The sequence below is a fragment of the Grammomys surdaster genome, unplaced genomic scaffold (genome assembly GCF_004785775.1).
Source record: "Grammomys surdaster isolate TR1022 unplaced genomic scaffold, NIH_TR_1.0 139, whole genome shotgun sequence".
In the NCBI taxonomy this organism is placed as follows: Eukaryota; Metazoa; Chordata; class Mammalia; order Rodentia; family Muridae; genus Grammomys; species Grammomys surdaster.
Window position 1 is genome coordinate 17,925,799 of NW_021604597.1, and position 21,938 is coordinate 17,947,736.

Consider the following 21,938-nt stretch of genomic DNA (forward strand, 5'->3'; position numbering starts at 1 on the left):
CTTTTTTAAAATCCTTTATTCACAAATCGATTAATCAGTAGAAAAGACACACTGGGTAGGTTAACAATACAGCTTGGATCTTCCACCTTCCCTTTCCAACGTACACACTGCATTAGGAAACGCTAAGACCATCTTAGCCTTCTGTGCCTTTAGGAAACGCTCTGGCTAGAATTCTTTATTATTCTCAAATTCTTTGGAGGATAATGAGACAGATGAAGTGACATTCAGAAACACTGATTGCATTTTTAAAAGGCTGTACAAAGCTCGAATTTTCTTGCTTGAATTCGCCATATGTTTACAGTGCACAGAGTTCAACAGATTACGGACAGTCAATAATAACCTATGATGTCACATTAATGGGACTTTCAAAATTAAACTGATCAGCAGAGCGAATAAAACAAAGCTCAAATGTGAAAGGCAATTCACTATATAATACTGAAACCATCATCACCTTTAAACACTTAGAAAATTGAAATAACATTAAATAATATTTGATGTGATAACTCTGAAGTACCACATCATAGTACCTTGCAAATGAAAACAGTACAAATGTATTTTTTCAATATAATTTCAGTAAAGCTTTTTACAAGAAATATATATATCTTTTAATAATAACCACCTAAGATACACACTGAACCATTACATGACTATACTATCTAGTAAATACAACACCACACTGTTTTCTGGCTGTGGACTAGTTAGTTTTTCAGGGAAATCTTGGAAATTCTAATCTACAGCCTGAGTCATCCAGGCTGTCTGACTCTTTGATTTTATTAGCAAGACCATTTGTTTGTTTTATGTTTGACTCCTCTATCACCTTTAAGGATCCAGGTTAAATTCTGTGAAAACAAACACTGATCAGGCCCTGCAGCTCCAGTATAGGTATGCTCCATGAGTTTCAGTCCTGGCAAGCCAGCACGCTCAACTTCCAGAGTTTCCCACAGTACTAACTCTGACCCTTTCCACAGCGTCCTTCCTCCCTTCCCTAGGCGGACAAAGGATGGATTAGTAATGGCATGTGGTGTTCCTCAGCATGACCTGCCAAAATGTGATGATCTCCTTGGAAGAGAAGCCATGGGCTGCAATCACACGTCTGAGCTGACATACATCCAAGTGTATTCGGTACAGAAAGAAAAGATTTGTGTCTTCTGGAATATGAATGTCCACTTTTAACAAATTCAAACAGATGCCGACATAGACGTCTTCAAACTTGATGGGTTTCACGTGACTCATCATCTCATATATCTTTGGCACCAGGTCGCCGGACATGATGTAGCCCAGCCCACTGCAGTAGGGAGGGAACACCTTGAAAGGGTACTCTTGGTATGAAATGTGGTTTTTATGGAAGAATCCTCTATAGGAATAGTTATCAATTAGAGGATAACCTGTGAAAAACTTCTCTGAGTGGTTTAGGTTTAAAAGATACTTGACTAAATTGCCAGTGTTGATGAAAACATCAGTGTCTGTTTTCATGACATACTTGGCATTGGGGCAAAATTCAATCACCCACCTGAAAGCCATAATGGTTTTCAAGGTCAAGTTATTATACGTATCTAAAAAGTCCTGCCGTATGATATCGCCATAGAGAGCGTGTTCATCCTCCAAGGACAGTGCTAACGTCTTGTCTTCCATTTCAGCCTGCTGGCCTAGTAAGAAAAACGTGAGAACCTCATATCCCCACCAGGACTTTTTCTCACCCCAAGTAACCCTAATGGCTTGTCTGGCTTTCACATCTGAGGGGCGCGAGGTCACCAGGATGACTAGGAATGGGCTCTGATGAGAGCAGTTCGAATGTTCCCGAAGCGTGAAGCGAAAGTCTTGTCTGTAAATTGGCTCATACTCATAGAAGTACATCCAGTTCACACGCTCGATCACATTGTAGTGGGGAAGGCTGAGGTACCATATCACCAGGAAACTCAGCAGGGACAGCAGCAGGAGGCTCCATTTGAGGGATCTCAGTGACATCCTATTGGGAAGGGCAGTCAAGACAGCCGGGGCCATCCACAGCAGCAGAGAAGTTCAGAAGGAACAGGCTCTACATACAAGATAGAGCAAAAGCTGGGTGAGTGTCCACCACCCCAACACACATCAGCTGATGTCATATAGTCACTTAATGCACACAAATAAACCACCATCCGGAAGCACACATCAAGACCCAGGTTAAAATAGACCCAGGAATCATTTTAAAACAACACCTCTCATTCTACATGAATAACTGTAATCCTAGCTACTTGGAAGGATTTGGTAAGAAGATCACAAGTTCAAGGCAGCCTAAGTGACTTAGAGAGACCTTGTTTCAAAATTAAAAGTAAAAAGAAAGATGGGAAGAAAAAAGACAGATGGAAGCTAAAAATATTCCACAGACAAATAAGAGCATGAACTCTCTGTCTTAGTGCTGGGCTCATTTTATTCCACTTATGCTGCATCACATGCCAGGATTCTAACCTTGATAGCTGAATAACACTGCACCCTGTAGATTCTCACTTTACTCTTATCTTCTCATTCATCGCTGGAGTCGCCAACTGACTGTTCTGTATCCTGGTTACTATGCTGCTCTAAGTAAGCAGGTCTCACTCGTCTCCTGAATGGATTCTAGGCAAGCAAACACTTATGCACCTAAGATAAAAATACTAAATAAAATATTTAAAATATAAATTTAAAGAATACACACACACACACACCTTCAATAAGAAGAATAAAAAATAAATAAACCTTCATCATAACCAGTAGAAGAACAGATATGGACCTCTACCTTCTGAGTTGAATGACAGAAAAAAACACTTATTAACGGGAAGATGAAAAAAGAGAGAAGGAAAGCAGAGAAAATGTGTGGCAAATAGGAAACACCAAAGACGGCTGCTGTAAATGCACATCTTTAGAGAGACAGCTTACCTTAACCACAGGGTTTCACAGTGTGGCTTAAATTTTTGCCATATGCTACTTAGAAGGCTGACACCTAAAACAAAACACAAAGTGTTTACAAATTAAACAGGAAAGTGTGTACCAGGAAAATGCCCATCAACCACCTAGGACTACAGTCCACAGCTAACCATTCACATCATGTCTTTTAAGTTAGTAGCATTTAAAAGAAATGAAGAAAATTTTGTTGCTGACAAAATTTCTATTTGAAAGATCTCTTTATACCATTGTGTTTTGTGTTTGCCTTCACGAGTGGATATGACTGCATGCATGTAGCTGTGTGAAGGTCAAAGTTCAACAAGTTTCCAAAACTGTAACAATCATAAAGATACAGCATCCGAGCCTGACCCACCCGAGACTTTCTCAGAGGTCCTGATGAAAGGACAGAGAACTTTAGTCCTGTGTCCTTGTCCAGAACAGGCTCTGTGAAGCTGGCCTAGGGCTGGGGCAGTACCTGCAAGGAGTCAAGGTTGCAGCTTCTGGGAGCCCAACCTTCCCCCTGAGCTGTCTGAGGTGTTCCACTTTTTCTTTACCAACATTGTCTAACCTAACTCTCTGCTGACCTTGGTCATTTTTCCTCCTGCACATAGTATATATGATACAAGAAGCTCTGCTTCTTAAACTTGTTTGGGCCAGGTATGGTGAAGCATGCCTTTAATCCCAGCACCCTTGAGGCAGAGGCATGTGGATCTGAGTTTCAGGCTAGCCTGGTCAACACAGTGGGTTCTGGGACATCCAGAGATACAGAGAGAAATCTGTCTTGAAAAGAAAAAAGAGAAAAACCAAACCCTTGCTTGTCATCAGTCGTGGGCTTATGTGAGCCCTGGTCCCAGCTGTTGCTTGTTTTGTTTTCTCTAGTTCTCATCCCTGTTCCTCCTGTTCAACACCTCACCGTTTGGGACACTTACTCCTGCTTGTTCAGGACACTGCTGTATGGAAGCAAACCCTGAAACATCTGCTTAAAAATCCAATCCCACACCACCTCACCTCCCACGTTCTGGGTGACAAGTAGGTATTGCCACTCTGGTCTTCATGTATCTCTCAAGTGCTCTGATCTGAACAGTTTGTCCCCATGAAAACTCAGGATGGGGTTTGGCGCCCAACGTAATGGAGTTTATGAGGTAGTAAGGAGAAGGGGTTCCACCCTCACAGAGGAATTAACACAGTTCCTATGGAATGCATCAGTCATCTGGGGTACAAAAGGAGCTGAGAGTTCTACATCTTCATCTGAAGGCTGCTAGTGGAATACTAACTTCCAGACAGCTAGGAATAGGGTCTTAAAGTCCAGTCCCACAGTAACACACCTACTCCAACCAGATCACTCCTACTCCAACAAGGCTACACCCCCAAATAGTGCCACTCCCTGGGCCAGCATATACAAACCATCACAGGGAAAAACTCAAATAGAACTCTGCAGGTCCCATTTGGGGCTAGCAGATCCTCAGGAGTCTGCTGCCTGACCACTGTTCCTACCCTACAGAGGCCATTGTGAAAGAGCAACCGTGGGATATGGCCTTACGGCTTTTAAAACCAATCAATCACGAGACACACAGTAAGCAGCCTTATTGCTTATTACACATGAAGACTAAAGGTTTCTACCCTCAAAACCTGAAGTTATTAACAAGAATAATAGCTAATCATTTGTGTAAATACATTTTATTTCATGTTATAGGAAAGGAAGGCAGATAAGGGAATGAGCAACTAAACAATAGTACATTGGGTGTTATGCAAAGAAAAGCCTGCAGACGGGTTCTCTGCTGTAAGAATCAGAATCCACCAACCGGATGCTTACAGCCTAAAGCGATTATAGGCAAGAGGAGGTCAGGCAGATTCAAAGGTTCCCCTTTTTGGCCCATGGTTGGCCACTGCCAGGGCAACAAGTCAGCCAAACAATGTTAGGTGATAAACATCTCTTTTGGTCAACAGGGTAGAGAGAACAATTTAGTGAAACAAGTGACTTTGGTTCTGAAAACCAAATTACTTTAGTTTGGTAATTGTCATATTTCAACCCAACTGGAGGTTTAGAATGGTATGCCACTCCCTCCTCTCATTTTTATTAGATAGGTTTTTATTAGCAGGTATAGTTGTCATTTCTGTCATTGCCTTTTGCTGGGCAAGGGCAGCATCCTAAACAGGAAGCCTGTGACAGTCTTTGGAATCAGACATTCTGAAGGAAGATGCAGTGAGGGCGGTGTCCTTTTCCATGGCCTCCAAGCTAGCTACCTAATGTTTGTCCTTCAAAATCTCAGGCTCTAAAATAACTTAGGAGATGGAATCAGATCACTGTGGCTATATCCAACTGACATGGGAGCACAGAAGGACTTGAAATCTCTCTTCTTGATGACTTTATACAATGGAGGAAGGATCAAGGGGACTCAGAAATACAGACTTTAACACAGGAGCAACAATGAGACGGTGGCATTTGGCATAGTCTTAGTCTGACTTTGTATAAGCAAGAGACATTGGTAGAGTTATCAGGAATATGAAGTCTTTTGTTTATATATATGTAGATATAAAAATATTTTTAAAATATCTTGCTTACAGTTAGGAAAAGTCCTTTAATCTACTTATATTGGAGAGGATGTATTGTACCTGGCATGTCAGTGGTCCATTCTCAAGTTTAATAGGGAGGCCTTTAAGGCCTGGATCTTTGTATTAAAGTGTAGTATGCATAATACACACATATACATAATCAATTATCTTAATCATGAGTTATACGTTCCTGCTGGATATTGAAATTACAGAACTGACCATGAGTCCAGATAGGAGAGACCAGCACCCCAGGAGTAAGCCAAAGAGCCCAGTAAGGAGAAGGGAGCCATTAGGACTCCAACAGTATGGCAAAGCCAGGAATGGTCACCAAAAATCCCACAAACAGGGAGAAGCCTGGAGTGGCCACTGGAACTCTTATAGTAGGGCAAAGCCTGTGGGGCCACCCTCAAGAACCCTAACAGAATGTAGGGAACACAGGGTGGGGAGACACAGCTACAGATGACCAGGGCCTGAGTATCCTCTGAGAGGACAGAGATTCTAAATAGAAAAAAAAAAAAAAAAAAAAAAACAAATAACAGAGTAGATGCCAGACCAAGGAGTATTTATGAGACGTCAACTTTTCACTGTTAAGGAAGATGCAGAGAAGGCATCAGAAAGCAAAGACAGGTTTAGCAGGGTTGCTATCTACAGATCTCCTTACAGCTAATCCCATTAGTTTTGAGTTTGGGTCATAGACGTGATAAGTCACATATTGAAGAAGATAATGGGAAAACAAAACAAGAACCTGACAGCCCAAGACTGTTTGGGCTCTGGATCTGTAACAGTTTTTGCTCTGTATACTTGCTGTCTTAGTCACTGTTCTAGTGCAGTGAAGAGACACCAGAACCAAGGCAACTCTTAGAAAGCTTTTAATTGGGAGTTTGTTTACAGTTTCATTACATCACGGTAGAGAGCATGGCAGCAGGCAGGTGTGGTGCTGAAGAAGTAGATGACAACTAAATCCTCATCTGTAGGCAGGCAGGCAGGCAGGTACGCGCACACGCACTCGCACACACACACACACACACACACACACGTGGGGGCCACTCTTATTCAAACCCACACACTTACCATTGAAATTCTAACACCAGAATTATCGACTCACTTTAGTTCTAACACAAGCACGACACAGCAGTATTCAATGTAATAACAAACACATGCTCTGCTTGAAAGCAGCACATAATAGCAGATGAAGAGGACAGGAACCCTAATTGAGAGTAGCCGAGTTTAACTACAGCTACCTCCAGACGCTTTGAGTACAGCATGTCTAAGTAATCAGACGTGGGGAACCTAAGACTGTCTTTACCTGTAGAACCAAGATCAGCATCATTATATCTTTGAGAAATATAGCAAGCAACTTTTCAAACATCCCCCCCCCCAAAAAAAATAGTAGGATTTGAGAAATATAAAGTATGGTCCTGTTCTTTTTAAAAAAGGAAAGACACTGAAGAAACCATTTGGTTGTATTTACTTCCCAGGGACTTTCTGTGAAAAACTTCCGAATTATTAATGATAGCTGTTCACTTACAATCTAGAGGACTGAGCTTGGCAGGTATCCTAGTTAGGGATACTGCTGCTGCTGGAATAAAACATCATGACCAAAAAGCAAGTTGGGGAGGAAAGGCTTACTTGGCTTGTACTTCCATATCATAGTCCATGGCAGAAGGAAGTTAGGACAGGAACTAAACAGGGCAGGCTCTGGAGACAGGAGCTAGTGCAGAGGCCAGGGAGGGGTGCTGCTTACTGGCTTGCTTACAGCCTGCTTTCCTATAGACCCCAGGACCAGCAGCCCAGGGATGGCACCACCCACAGTCAGCTGGGCCCTTCCACATCAATCGCTAATTAAGAAAATGCTGTGCTGCCTTCAGCCCAATCTTAAGGAGGCGTTTTCTCAATTAAGGTTCTGACCCCGCCCGCTATGACTCTACCCTGTGTCAACTGGACCCAAAACAGCACAACAGGCTGAACCTAAGTTTATATAACAGGCCAAATTTATAAACAGATTTAAAATTTTGAGCAGAAAAGTAAGTTTTACAATTATTATGTAATTTATCAGGTATGTTCCAAGTAGAAACCTTTTTGTGTGTGTGTGTGTGTGTGTGTGTGTGTGTGTGTGTGTGTGTGTGTTACAGTAGTATCCACCCAGCAAGCAATAGCTTTACCCAGTGGGAAAGCATCCCAACACATCTGGAGAAATCAAATCACAGGTTTAAATATCCCATTTAGTAAAAAACTGACAAAATCTTTTCCTAACAAAGTCTTTTTCCTAAGGTCCATTTTTGTAAGCATTACTAAGAATCAATCAATACTTAAATCTCACTGTTGTAGACAGAGAATCTTGCATCCATTTTATCTTGATGTAACTGAACTTTGAATTGAGGAATTATAATTATGTTAGCATAATAATCTTTTAGAGACCTTTATATAAATCTTTGTCTGAAATCATATACATGTTTTTTAACCAAAGATATATTTTATAACTTACATTGAATAAGTAAAGGAGAACTCTAGTTGGGCAGTGGTGGTGCACGCCTTTAATTCCAGCACTTGGGAGGCAGAGGCAGGTGGATTTCTGAGTTCGAGGCCAGCCTGGTCTGCAGAGTGAGTTCCAGGACAGCCAGGGCTACACAGAGAAACCCTGTGTCGGAAAAACAAAACAAAACAAAAAAACAAAAAAAAAAAAAAACAAAAAAAGGAAAGGAGAACTCAGGAAGTCACACTGTCTCAAAGAAGTTAGTTCCAACCCCAAACACACTGCAGAGGAGCAGTGCTATCAAACATGCACCCACACTGGATTAGTCAGTGGTCTCCAGAACACAACTGACAGAATGTGCATCCGCAGGATGTGCTAGAACAGCTTACACTTTAGATCTGACTTTCCCAACAATGGCTGTCCCCAGTGGAAAGGATGAAAGGTAAGTCTGTAGAGAGCACCCTTGGGTAGGAGAGGAAGATTGGGCCCTATGCAAAGTTTTCCTCTCCCAACCCCTTTACCTTCTCTTGTGGCTTTGTGAGAGGAATGCTGCAGCCTGGCTGGGAGCCCAGAGAGGGGGTAGGGTGGGGGCAGAGTTCAGGAAGAGGGGATTACAGCTTTTGGTCTCTGGTGGATGGGGTCCCTGAGGTAGGAAGAGAAAGAGGTGTGGCCAGGGGTGTTTTTAGGCTAAAGGGGGATTTAGACATGAGTACTGAACACAAGTGAGCTCTATTAAAATTGAATCAGGTAGGACTGGACAGAAGAAAAGGCTTTGCATCCTAGACTATTATGGAGGGTAAACCATGGTTTTCTGTTAGCCACACTTTGGCAGTGGAGGGAGGGGAGAAGCTGTGTCTGTAGGAGGTGCTTACCTCGTACAACTCAGTAGCTGGTTACCTCAGGCAGCCTGGAGGCAAATCCTGCTGGGGAAACAATGGAACAGCCAGACTCAAGGGGAAAGCCAGTGCGCTATAGAGAAGAGCAGGATATTGGTGGAAGGATGTCTAGACAGCCTCTCAGAGGGGAAGAGGGCAGCAGGCATGAGCTGTCAGGTGATTCAGAGTAGAACCAGAGAAATGAAAGCACTCTGGACCAATTGTGGAGTCTGGCTGGCTGGAGAGCTACAGCTGATTAGCAAGGGGATGGGAGGGAGCTAGGAAGGGGTGATATGCAACAGATGCTCTTCAGCCAGTCAGAGAACTAAATGATCTTCTGGAGAGGTTTTAGTGTCAGGCTTTAGAAAGGTGAGTGTTGAGTGGGCTGCAGAGGAGGTATAGAAGTGGAAGAGCAGAAGCAGATAAAGGCTTGACCTAGGGTGCCTCACACCACTTTCCCTTGTGCCAGAGGAAGAATCCAAGGTCTCTTAGAATTTGGAAGTCAAACAACCCACCCTCTGGCCAATGTTGGCCATATTAGAGGTGGTACTTTGGCTAGAGCATATTCAGTAGATAGAGCATGAGACATTCTGACTCAATGGAGCCTTAGTCTATTTGTCTGTCTGTCTGTCTGTCTGTCTGTCTGTCTAAAGAGAATTATTGGCCCATGGAGATTTTTCCCATATATATAATATATCCCCCAACTCAGTGGCTATTTTGTAAGGGGGCCTGTCACAAGGTGCAGACATCTGCACTAGTCTTTGAAGGAGTTTGAACTGCCCAAGAAAATGATCTGGCCATAGATGGAGTTCTGTAGGAAGAGCTTCCAGAGGAGGGGGAAACGTCTGGGAACTCATCCAGTGTAGAATAAAGCAATGGCAGAGACCATCTGGTCTCGGGCAGAGTCATTCAAGCTGGAACAGGAAACCAGATAGAGAGAAGAACAGAAGGAGCACTTTGGAGAGCCCACAACTGGACTCCTCATAAGATCAACCAAAAGCCAAGAAAGGAATGAGCAACTCAACAGTACCAGTTTTATTCAGGAGGAAAACTTCGGTTCTTTGAGTTAGAAACAGAGTTTGCAATCTCCTTACAGGAGGGAATCATTATTGGGCTGGGTGGTAATATTAAGAGAATGATCCCCACAGGTTCATATATTTGAATGCTTGGCCCCAGTTGGCAGAGTTGTTTGGAACAGATTAAGAGGTGTGGCCTTATAAGAGGAGGTCTGTTACTAAGGATGAGCTTTGAGGTAAGAAAACCTACAATAAACTATTGTCTCTACAAATTACCTAGGTCATGGTGTATCTTCACAAAAGAAGGAAGTAACTAAGACAGCAGCTCATGCCAGGGAGTGGGCTACTGCTGTGACAGGTCTGACCATGTTTTTTGGAGGAATATGGAAGATTTTGTGATCTTGGACTAGAAAAGTGGTTAAATGCTTTAGAAGGGCTTTAATGGGACATTCTAGTAGGAGTTTGGAAGACAGCAGTACAGAGAACAATGTGTACTCTGGAGGCCCAGGTCAGGAAGTTCAGAAGGGACCAGTATCAGCAACTGTGTTAAAGACCATTCTTGTGAGATTTTGGCAAAGAATGTGACTGCTTTTTGCTCCTGTCCTAAGAATCTGCTTGGGGGCTGGAGAGATGGCTCAGCAGTTAAGAGCACCAACTGCTCTTCCAGAGGTCCTGAGTTCAACCATATGGTGGCTCACAACCATCTGTAATAGGGTCTGATGCCCTCTTCTGGTGTGTCTGGAGAGATCAATGGTGTATTCATATACATAAAATAAATAAATCTTTATATAAAAAAATCTGCCTGGGGTTAAACTGAAGAGTTTTGATTGGCAAAGGAGATTTCAAGACAGCCTAGTATTAATTCTGTCATACAATTATTAATAATCACTGTTATGTTGATCTACAATGAAAAGGAGCAAGGGGCAAAATCAATACAAAATATACAGTTTGAGAAGAAAAATAAGACTAAGAAATGTAATGCTGGAGCCATGGTTTGTGCTGGAAAGATAAGGAGAATGGGGGTTCTCTCTCTCTCTCTCTCTCTCTCTCTCTCTCTCTCTCTCTCTCTCTGTGTGTGTGTGTCTGTGTATGGGGGGGTGGTGATGGTGCCCTTAAGGCAGATCCCACTCAGCCAATCCTACAACCTGTGGGAATAAAAAAGGCCTAAGGAGTGATCTGCTCTTAAAGAGCAAGGACAATTGAACAACATAACTCCAGAGGGCCCCCAGACAAGCAGCAGAAGCTTTAGAGTTGTGAAGGATATAGGAGCAAAAGGACTGTACAGTCTTCCTTGAAGGTTAAAGGAAGCTGCTGAGATCAGCCATGAGGTCCTGAGGGAACACTGAGGGCAGCTGTGAAAATGAAATCTAGGTTGCCTTGGAGACCCCACAATGGTTAAGGAGCCAGAGCAATGAGATCTCTGCCAAGGAGAACCACAGACAGGGTGTGGAGTCAGCCCACCACACGAGTGCGGTACAGAGCGCAAAAAAGCAAACACCTAAACTTCATTAACTTTTAAGGCTAAGCATGCTATGGTCAGGGTCATCCAAAGGGGTGTGGACATTTACAGATAATTAGTAAGCACTTCTGCTTCTCAATTTGGTGTGTGCAGACACACAATCTACAAAGGGGACAGAAATCTTAATTGTACAGTATCCCAAGCATATTAGGTTTGGTAACAGTTCTAATTGTACATATCAGTCGTGTCCATTAATTACAGAGGTGGGGAAACCCACAGAACAATAGTACATCTTTGAGGGAAATTCCGAAGTAGCAGTTTTAAGTTAAACACACTAATTCACAAACAAAGCAATATAAAACCATATTATTTAGTTAGACCCTCAGTTAAACATTAGTTGTCTTCATAGTGTACTATGTCTTTGAAAGACTCCTCTGCTTACAGAAACAACCTTTGCCATGTGACCCTCATTCTTCTCCCCTTCCCTGAACCTAGGGCTCACTTTGCTGTATAACTCGGGTGGCAGGATACAGCAACCAAATTGGTTCCGAGTGTGGAGAGACTGCAGGGAGACTGGCTCTAACCCCCAGAAGACTCCAGTGAGTCACAGCACACACCCGGGATGTGAGAACCACAGAGCCCCAGTCCTCTTCCCAGAGTTTCTGAGTCAGTACTTTTTAAACAATATCCCCCAGTGACTCACAGACTTAGGGAACTTGAGAAGCTTCTATTATCAACTTGTACTGATCACTGGTTAATTTTTCTATGAAGCAGAAAAACAATGCCATCTGCACGGGTCTTCTGTGAAGACGGCATGAACACAGCACGGCCAACACTTAGGGTGGAGCTGGCACACAGCTGAGCAGGTGAACTGCCGCTTTTCACACCCACACTCCATGCTTCTAGCTCTTACTTGCCTGTATTTGTTTACAAAACCTGTAGCTACTCCCAAATGTGATATGACTCCACATGCTCTACAATATGGCTAACCATGCAAATAAAACCCAAGAGGTCTACTTCTCCCTCCAATTAGCATGCCCGCTAGAAGCTAAGGTTTCTGGTTCCTCTAGGTCAAGTGCCCATTGTCTGAGTCCTCTGTGATGTCCCAGGCGTTCCTGGAAGCCATCCACACAGATGCAGGTGGACTCTGGTTTCTTTTCCCATATGCTCTACTCTCTACAAGCCTCCACCCCCACAGTCATCTTGCACTGAATTTCCTTTCTTTCTGGACATGACTTATTCTGCTACAAGTCCTACCTTAGGCACTTGCAGCAAACACAGAACACATAACCCTTTCCATCTGAAGCCCAGGGGAGTAGTGATCACTGAGCCACTTTATTTGATGGATATGCATATTTCGAATTGTTTTTACAATTGTGTGTGTGTACACACGCACATGTGTGTGTGTTCTCCCTCTCGCTCACTCGCTTGCTAGTGCACACGTGTAGATGTCAGAGAGCAACCTGTGGGAGCCAGTTCTCTTATTCATCATGTGGGTCCTGATGTCAAACCCTCTGAGCCATCTCTCCAGCCTGCTATGCAGTTGATAAATGTGCATTTGTCTCCTCACTGAGGCACTGCTGAGCACTCATGGGAAACTAGATTTTATTTACTCAAGATAGCAATTGGTAAATTTACTTAATTTAACAACATTTAAAAATGAACTACACTTTACTCTGTCAGAGCAAATAAAAACTTAACATTAAAAAGACTTCCTTTCTTTTCTATTTAACTTCTTCACATTTTTCCCTCTTTATCTTTTTGCCAACAGCGTGGTCCTGGCACTGTAGCAAGCAGGCATGCTTTCTTCACATTTCTACTTGTGTGCCGACTTTGATAACCTTTGCTTTAGCACTAATGCTGTAACTGTTCACTTCCACGAAAGGAGGCTGGAGTCCCTGAAACTTAGGGACTCAAGCTGTTAGTGCAGCTCTGGGCCTTTAGGTCCTCTCCTGTCCAAATGAAATCTAACTACTACACTGTGACAGCCTTGTAACTTGTCTTATCTTCTGGCCTGGGGTCTTCATGCTTTCCTCAAAAGGGGCCTCACCGTTATTTTTCCTCAGGGATGAAAAGCAGTCAGAATCGAACCAGAAACATCAAAGGAAAACCTGGATACAGGGACCACTCTCTTCCATGCACATCACACCCAGCCTTTCCAGATCCTTCCCCAGTTTCCAACAGCCTTCCCACCCAACATCACTTTTCAGACATTAGGGACACAGGCACAAGATTAGTGAGCATGAGGAAGAAGCAGACACTGGAATTCCATTTGACTAACTCAGTCTACTTTTTGCGGGATTCCTTCACACAAGGTCCAGAGAAACCCATGAGAACACAAAAAATTGCCTCCTACGATGAGTGCCAGGTGCTTAAACAAATTAACAAAACAGAAATTGCACACCTAAGGACAGCAGCTAGCCAGCTTCAAAGTGAGTCCATCATTCCTGTTCTAATTGCTCGATTGCTAAAAGAAAAAAATTATTTTAAATTATATGTATGTGTGTATCCATGTGCATACAAGTGCAGGCACCCGCACATGTCAAAGGCATGGATTCCCTGGAACTGGAGTTACAGGTGGTATGAGCCACCTGATGTGGGTGCTAGGTACCCACATCCTCTACAAGAACAGTACAGATACTCAGTGAGCCATCTCTCCAGCCCCAATTTCTTACTTTTTATTTTATTTTTATTTTATTTATTTTATTATTTTATTATTGATTGATTTGGGTTTTGGAGACAGGGTTTCTCTGTGTAGCCCTGGCTGTCCTGGAACTCACTCTGTAGACCAGGCTAGACTCAAACTCTCGAACTCAGAAATCCGCCTGCTTCTGCCTTTTTTTTTTTTTCTTACTTTTTAACAATGAACCTGAGCTATTCGTTGGCTTTAAGGAAAAGTCCACACTAAGCTGTTACACATTCTCAATAGGTAGTAAGTTTAAATACTCTACTGCCTTTTCTCAGCTCCTCCCCTCAAGTCCCAGCTGGCTATGGCAGCACCACAGTCAGCTGTGCTGGAGACATTAGGGAGAAGCAGGGCTTTCATCCAAGCCTGATGGTAATGAGGCCTGCTGCCTCCGTGTGCTGGGTAGAAGATGAGTGGGCTTTCAAAGAAAAAAGTTTACAAGCTTTCTAGGCTTGGGGTTTGGGGTATGCAAGGACTTTGGAGTAAGCAGATAAGACCGAAAGCAGCAGAACGGAAATTCTCACTTTGGCAGTTCTCACTTTGCTTCTGCCTACCTTCACTCCATCCACTCTCAATACTTTGTAGTGAGGTTAGGGCTTTAAGTTGAGGGTGAGGAAGTCTTTATTTTTTTTCCTTCTCTTTCTCTCTCTTCTTTAAGGCAAAGTGGACTTTGCAGAAAAGTTTATAGCTGTGGCAATTTATACAGTAACATTTTGCAACACTATAAAATATGCAGTCCTTCAACCAGATTTCAAAGATCCGCAGCACAGGAAGAGGTGGACCTTGAACCTGAACCTTTCAATATCAAATGTTGTGCCCATCTTCTCCAAGCAAGGTGACTGAGTCTCCAGATCCCTGGATAGGCAGGGGCCAGTGGAAGCAGAAAGAGGACACCCTTGCCTTCAGCAGACAGGGTGGGAGCAGGTGTAGGAAAGGGAGCAGGGTGCCAGGGCAGGGAGACTGCAAAGGGAACAAGGAGCTCGCCAGTCAGGCAAAAGGCGGGGGGAAGGGAGCAGGAGAGTTGCTCTAGCTAAGATGCCCATCTTTGCCCTACATCAGGACTAGCCCAGATCTCTCATCTATCTTCTCCATCAGGCTAAGTCACTAACTGTCAGTCCCTCAGTCACCTGTAAATCTTTTATTCACTAATCCATTCACACATCTCATATGGCAGCTTGTGTTAGAGGCTAAGACAGCAGTGTGGAAGACAAACTCAGTCCTCAAACTGCTGTCACTCAACACAGCCTAAGGCCAAATACTCCTGACTCTAAGTTTAACCTGAACCTCATGATTAAAACCCATGAGGAGAAAACTGGAAAGGTTGCTAGTTCAAATGCCTCCAAACCAGCAATCAGTGTGCAGGATAGGGAACAAAGCTTGTGTTGATGTCTAACAAAGGTGAAAATTACACAGCTTACACGAAGATTAAGGACTACTTAATACTTTCTTCATACTATCATATTTTTTCTGGGGGGAGGGGGAACAGGTAGGGGGCTGGGAAGATGGCTCAGTCGCTAAAGCACTTGCTGTACAGGCATGAAGACCATGTACCCATGCAAAAATCTGGGTCCAGCAGCACCTGTGATCCCAGCATCGGGGAGGCAGATACAAGAGGAACTCTGGGGCTTGCTGGCCAATCAGCCTAACCAAACCAATGTGCTTGAGATTCAGTTAGACCCCGTCTCAAATAAATAAGGTGAAGACTAGTGGGACAGACCACTGGATAAAGCTGGTTGCCAGCAAACCAGCTATGAGGGCCTGATTTCAATCTACTAAAGCCACATGGTGCACAGACAAGACTGCAAGTTGTCCACTAATTTTCATACACACACACACACAATAATAAATCTTTAATTAAAATTAAAAAATAAGGTGACAAGCAAACAAGGAATAAAGATATCCACCTACACTCACATACAAACATGCACTCACACACATGTACTCACATACACACACAATAAAAAGAAACTGGGTAAGTGCATTTCAAAGTCAAAGTCTGTAACTAAAGCAGTAGCCAAATACAGTTTCGGATATAAGAAGACTGAAGCTCTACTGTCGTGGTGGGACAGATGGCTGCAGGCTGATGAGATGCTTTAAAAGGCAATGGTATGTCTTTATTCGAACTTGTCAGAGTGTAGTCAGCAAGCTGGGCACGATGGCGCACGCCTTTAATCCCAGCACTTGGGTCACAGAGGCAGGTGGATCTTTGTGAGTTTGAGGCCAGCCTGGTCTACTTGTTGAGCTCTAGGACAGCCAGGACTACCTAGAGAGAACTTGCACATCCACCTAAAGTATATTCAAAGTGCATAGCTCAGGAATTTTTCAGAATCCTATCCATATTCTGTCTAAAGGGTGGGCAAAAATTTTGTTTTCCACAAAAGACAAGAGAGTAAATTAATTTTTTTTCCAGCTCATATGTCCCTATCTGGCTGCTTCACTCTTCTTTGGGTTAAAACAATGGAACCACAGGCAACTATAATCAAATGTGTGCAGCTAGGTTCCCCACAGACAACAGAACTGAATGATGCTTGGATATATATGTGTGTCATGTGCATATGTGTATGTGTGTGTGTGTGTGTGTGTGTGCACTCGTGCTAATGCACACAATATTCACATATAACATACAGATCCCTATACTTTTTAAGGTATATATATTTATTTTATGTTTGAGTGCCTTCCCTGTATATATACGTGTACCACACAGAGCAGTGTCCATGGAAACCAGAAGAATGTATCAGGACCTTCCTGGAAACGGTGTGAATGAAGCTGTGAGCTGCCATGTGGGTGCTGGAACTTCAACCCCCAGATCTTCTGGAAGAGCAGCTGATGCACTTAACCACTGAGTCGTCAATGCAAATATGATGTACATAGCTGCTCTACACATTGTTTAGAAAATGCTGACGAGAAAAGAATGTCTGGGCATTTTTAGGACACATGCCTTTTTTTCTAAATATTTCTGTTCAGTGGCTGGTGGGATCTATGAATACAGGACCCATGCACCGTAAGGACTGATTATGACTATCAAACAGGCATCAGTCTGGGAATGTTTGCTCTTAATCCATGAAAGTCATACCTTACAGCATTACATTACAACATTAATAAAAGCTCCAGAGATTTATGTCTTAATTAGTGTTTCCATTGCTGTGAAGAGACATCATGACCAAGGCAACTCTTGTAAGACAGAACATTTAATCAGGGGCTGGCTTACAGGTTTAGAGGTTCAGCTCATTATCAGCAAGGCAGGAAGCGTGGCAGCATCCAGGCAGGCGCTGGAGAAGCTGAGAGTTCTACATCTTGTTTCAAAGACAAATAGAAGAAGACTGGCTTCCAAGCAGCTAGGAGGAAGGTCTCAAAGTGACACACTTCCACCAACAAGGCCACACCTCCTAATAGCGCCACTCCCTGGGCCAAGCATATTCAAACCACCACAATTTATCTTGTCTTTTTTTTTTCCTCATGACCCAAAGGAACTGAAAGAGTTCCTAGGCTAACAACTGGCTCAAGAAGAGTAGACCAAGCTGGGAACTGTTACCTCAGCTGTGTAGAGAACAAGCGGGCAAAAGGCCTAACTTCCTAGTCAATTATATTCAGGGTCAGAGACACGTGGCAGAAGACACTTATAATCTGGTTTTGCCTTCTCCTTAATGTCACAGGGCTTCAAGGAGCGTCAATCTTCTACAGTTCTTGGGCCTCACCCTAGTTCACACCTTCACCTCCCTCCCCTTTCCTCTAATTCAGAATAAGGCAAGAATCTTGCTTTTAAAAAAAAAAGCAAATCAATGCTTATGCAACTTTTATTAAAATAATATCATTTTCCACAGTTCCTAGGGAGATGTCTGCCCATAGCCTGCTGAACTGCAGCTCTGAGAGCATCTGATGGGTGGGCTCACCTACAGGTACCTTGCTTGACCTCCAGTTGCCTTTACCTGTGAGGTGTGGCTCTTTACCATGGAGTAGATCCCTATCACACAGCAAACTGTATGGATGGTGTATAGGTATAAATAGGAAAAAGGCATCTCCTGAAATGACATTCTAGCTTTACCACGATAGAGAAGAGCTGGGGGCTGAGGAGATGAATCACCCCTCCTCTCAGGGCAAAGCTAGGCATCTAGTGAAGCATTTTACTGGAGAGAAAGAATTTACTCTAAACTCAAGGTTGAATATAACCTGTTATCAACTTCTCCTGCAGTACCACCGTACTTAATAAAAGTTCAACTTTGGGGGAAAATATATTATCCAAAATGACTCAGTAGAGCTTAAATCTTGCACCTCTTCAAATCTTCAGAGAAAATAAACACATCAGAATATATTAAAGCCTGTGATACCCAAAACCCAGATATGGTACCACACTGGGCATTTTCAGCTAATATAAATCAAAACTAAATTCAAATGAAAAACATGATAAATCCACTTATAGAATTTCAGATGAGATTATATCACTAGATAAATGCATATGTGAGTCTGTGTGTGTGTGTCTGTGAGTCTCTGTGTGTGTGTGTGTTTTATTATCTGCTTTAGTTAAAATAGATCTGCTGCAAAGAACTAATTTAAGAAAATATTTATCTTGGGGCTGGAGAGATGACGTGGTTAAGAGCACTTGTTGTTCTTGCAGAAGACTAGAGTTCGGTTCCTGGTCCTCATGTGGAGGATTCACTCCCTCCCATAACTTCAGTTCTAGGGGGTGCAATGCCCTACTTCTGACCTCAGCAGGCCCTAGGCATGTCTCTGCTACACATACATACATGCAGACAGAACACACAGAATTTTTTTTTTTTTTAGAAAATAATTTTAAAAAAGAAGTACTATACCATAACATTAATGCTACCAGAGCTAAACCCAATGGTCTCTCCCTGACAAGTTGCTTTAGGACAAGTTATCCATCAGCAGGCTCTTCGTTTCTGGATAGGCCTGGAGGCATTCTTCCTCTCTGTTCTCTACTTGTCCCATTCGATAACCAAGAACTGTATTTGAACAGTTTTGATAATGAAATATTTTTAATGCTGCAGTTCCCCAATGGCCATTCATTGTAATTAAATCTTTCAATGTGAAAGAGAAGGTGCCACGTTTTTCTCTCAGTAAAAGGAAGGTCCCTTCCTAGAGTTGTGGAAGTTCAATATGAGGTGTCACCACTTCAGAGAGCACAAACTCCCTGCTTCTGCCTCAAACACCAGGAGCAAAAACACAGATTTGTTCTGGGTGAAGACTGCAAACTCCAATCGTCCTACCTCCGAAAACAAACGGTTGGGCAACTCCTTCCTTGGCAGTAGTATTTCCTAACAAAGCAAGCAGCTTCTCCTAAAGGCTGGGAATGTGAATATATATTCTACTTAAGGCAAAAATCAATGCCTGCCTTTCAGTCCTGCAGTCACAGACACCAAACATGGCTATGCGTGCTGCAGCTGGCAGCATCCTTTACAACCTAAAAAAGTGAGGTTCCCTCCATCTAAGACTCCCTTTACAATGCTTTGTACATTCACTCAGACATCTTATTAATTTTGTAGCCTTAATCTTTAGGAGTCTTCGCCTTCCTCTTTCCAAATCTTCCATTCCCTTCCTGGAGTCCATCCTCCTCGCCATCCCACCCCATGAAGCACTCTCCTACCCTGGGGACCACAGGCCCTTTCCCGCCTGGAATGTGCGTTCCTCCCTCGGGGCCTGCTGCAGGTCCACCGGCGTGCAGAGAGTATGCTCCGATTCTCCTTGGCCACGGTGACAACCAGGCCACTCCACAGGCTTACAACGCCCGGAGGAAGGGCAGAATGGATCGGGGCGGCGGCGGTGGTCCGGCCCGCTAAGCGCACGGGCTGCCGCTCCAAGTGGGCCCAGACTCTCGGGTCCCTTGTCCCGAGCCTCGAGAGCCAGCCGAGACCAGCCGCGGAGGCCAGAGCCCAGGGCGTGGCAGCTCGCGGCGCCGCGATCCACAGAGGAGCGAGCGGCGCCCGGGGCCTCGGAGCCCTGCCCCACAAACCTAGAAGGTTGCGACCCGCGAGAGGGGGGCGCTCGGCCGCCACCCAACCGTCTCCCCGCCACGCCCGCCCGCCCGCTCGCTCGCTCCTCACTCACCTCCCGCGCGCCAATGGCACCCGCAGCGGTGCGCGCGCGAACACGGGCTCCCCGCAGCCGCACGCACGGCGAACGGGAGCGCGCGTCCTTCACGCACGCGCGCGCGCGGGAGTCCCTGTGCCCGCAGCTCTGTGCCGTTATTACCACACAGCTCCCGGCCTCTGCCGGGGGCGCCAGCATCATCGCCGCAGGCTTTGCGTAAGATTTTCCCCCCACACACATCCCCACACCCCACACCCCCCACACCCCACCCCGGCTCTTTGCCTCGTGCAGTCTTCGGGCGATCTGCCTAAAAGCATAGCCAACAGATTTCACCCCAGGGCTGACTGGGAAAGGAGGAAGCCAGGCTGGTTCTCCTTTCAGGAGTGCAGGGAAGGAAAGCTTTGGGGTATGTGGACCAGAGGCTCAGAGAGTCCTGGCACCCCGCTCTCACCCCCACGCCCACGCCCCCAACTGCCTCTAGAAATAGTCCATTGCTATGCACACTTGGTCACCTCCACTCTGAGTCATCTCCACCCAAATGGTGCCTCTCTGCGGGAGCGGAGAGGAGAGGCCTTTGGTCCAGAGAGCTGGATGGAGGTGGTTCCACTCAAAAATAAAATTTCCTGGTTTTGGTCCAAAGACCCCTGGAAACAAAGTGTTGTCCGAAAACACTCTTTCTGGTCTCTTGGCTTTGGGACTGTGAACAGATTGGCCTCACTGCAGTGAAAAGGAAACGATTTTTCAGTGAACACCTAAATACATGCATCCAAAATTCAACAACTGAGCAACTCACAAGAATCGCTTTCCCACCCATTCCTAGACGCTTGATTGCGTTTCCTAAACTAATGACTTCAACACAGCCGGATCAGCATTATCGTTATTTTGAGAAACTAGAATTTTACAGTATTGCCTAGTATGTATGCCATGTTCACATCAGAAAGTCACACTGGTTTTCTAGTAAGATGATCTTATCAAGATTGGAATATTGCCTCTATGAGTCCTTGTAGAATATATAAATGTTGCACAACCTGTTTTTTCTTAGCAGGACTTTTAGAAGTTGCTCAGTCCTGTTTGTCTGATGTTTGTACTCCCAGCATGATTTAACTTGCCTTTAGCTCTGTAATTTAAGTGGCAGCTTCTTGAACCAGAAGCTTGATGTGATGGTAGGACTCCTTCACTTCTTCCTCTTGCTTTTGTTTTTGTTTTTGTTTTTTGGTTTTTCGAGGTAGGACTCTTTCACACATTCCATAAACTCTGCATATTGTTTCCCATGGGAGAGAATAGGAACCCTAAACACAATCTCAGTTGTCCCAAAGCTAATACCACAGAAGTAAGGAGAGGTATTTTCCAAACTGTTCCATTATAAACAAAGTCAGAGAATGTTTCTCCTCAGTCTTTAATAGGCACTATGTCAAAGATTTTGAAAATTCTTTGAAGGAGTGTATTTTAAATTCCTTCGAGAACAGAGAATAGTTACGACTAATGTGTAGATAAGGCAATAACACTCCCAAGATTGTCAGATGGAACCAGCGGTGACGTGTCCTTTAGATAAGCTTGTAAGACCAAACTTTAACATGAAAACCAGCTGTCGAGAGTGTCACTTAACTAAACAAGACAATGTCAGAGCACTGGAACCAAATCAGTGAACAAGACAAACAAAACCCTTTAAGACTCACTCTCACACAGGGTAATTTCTCTTGGTCAGATTCTCCGTGGACGTGTCAGGGTAGAGGGATATGGTAAGTGTCCCAACAAGCAGAACAGTGTCACACCACTGAAAGTCTGCTGATGTTAGCAAACTAATTTTTGATCAGTTGTCCCTTTGCATCAGGTTCTGTGAGGTTTTGGTACAAGGAATTGTGACATCAGTCATGAGACCTTGGAAACAAGCCTGTGTACCTAGATATGTAGCATAATTACCCTCTGGATTTTC

General features: G+C 44.0%; 1 protein-coding gene across 3 annotated transcripts; it reads right to left on the reverse strand.

Moving 5' to 3' along the window:
• B3galnt1 (beta-1,3-N-acetylgalactosaminyltransferase 1 (globoside blood group)) lies at nucleotides 1-20,159 on the reverse strand. Of its 3 annotated transcripts, none has more exons than XM_028763598.1 (3): nucleotides 20,024-20,159; nucleotides 2,893-2,956; nucleotides 8-2,035 (listed from the first exon to the last, which is right to left on the reverse strand). In XM_028763598.1, the coding sequence occupies exon 3, from the start codon at nucleotides 1,999-2,001 to the stop codon at nucleotides 1,006-1,008; it is 996 nt and encodes a 331-aa protein (XP_028619431.1). In that variant the 5' UTR covers nucleotides 2,002-2,035; nucleotides 2,893-2,956; nucleotides 20,024-20,159; the 3' UTR covers nucleotides 8-1,005. The 3 variants fall into 3 exon arrangements, with proteins under 3 accessions (XP_028619433.1, XP_028619431.1, XP_028619432.1); XM_028763599.1 differs by lacking the exon at nucleotides 20,024-20,159 and adding an exon at nucleotides 19,563-19,660 and having other exon boundaries at nucleotides 275-2,035; XM_028763600.1 differs by lacking the exons at nucleotides 2,893-2,956; nucleotides 20,024-20,159 and adding an exon at nucleotides 2,446-2,484 and having other exon boundaries at nucleotides 1-2,035.
• Between the last annotated feature and the right edge of the window lie 1,779 nt (nucleotides 20,160-21,938).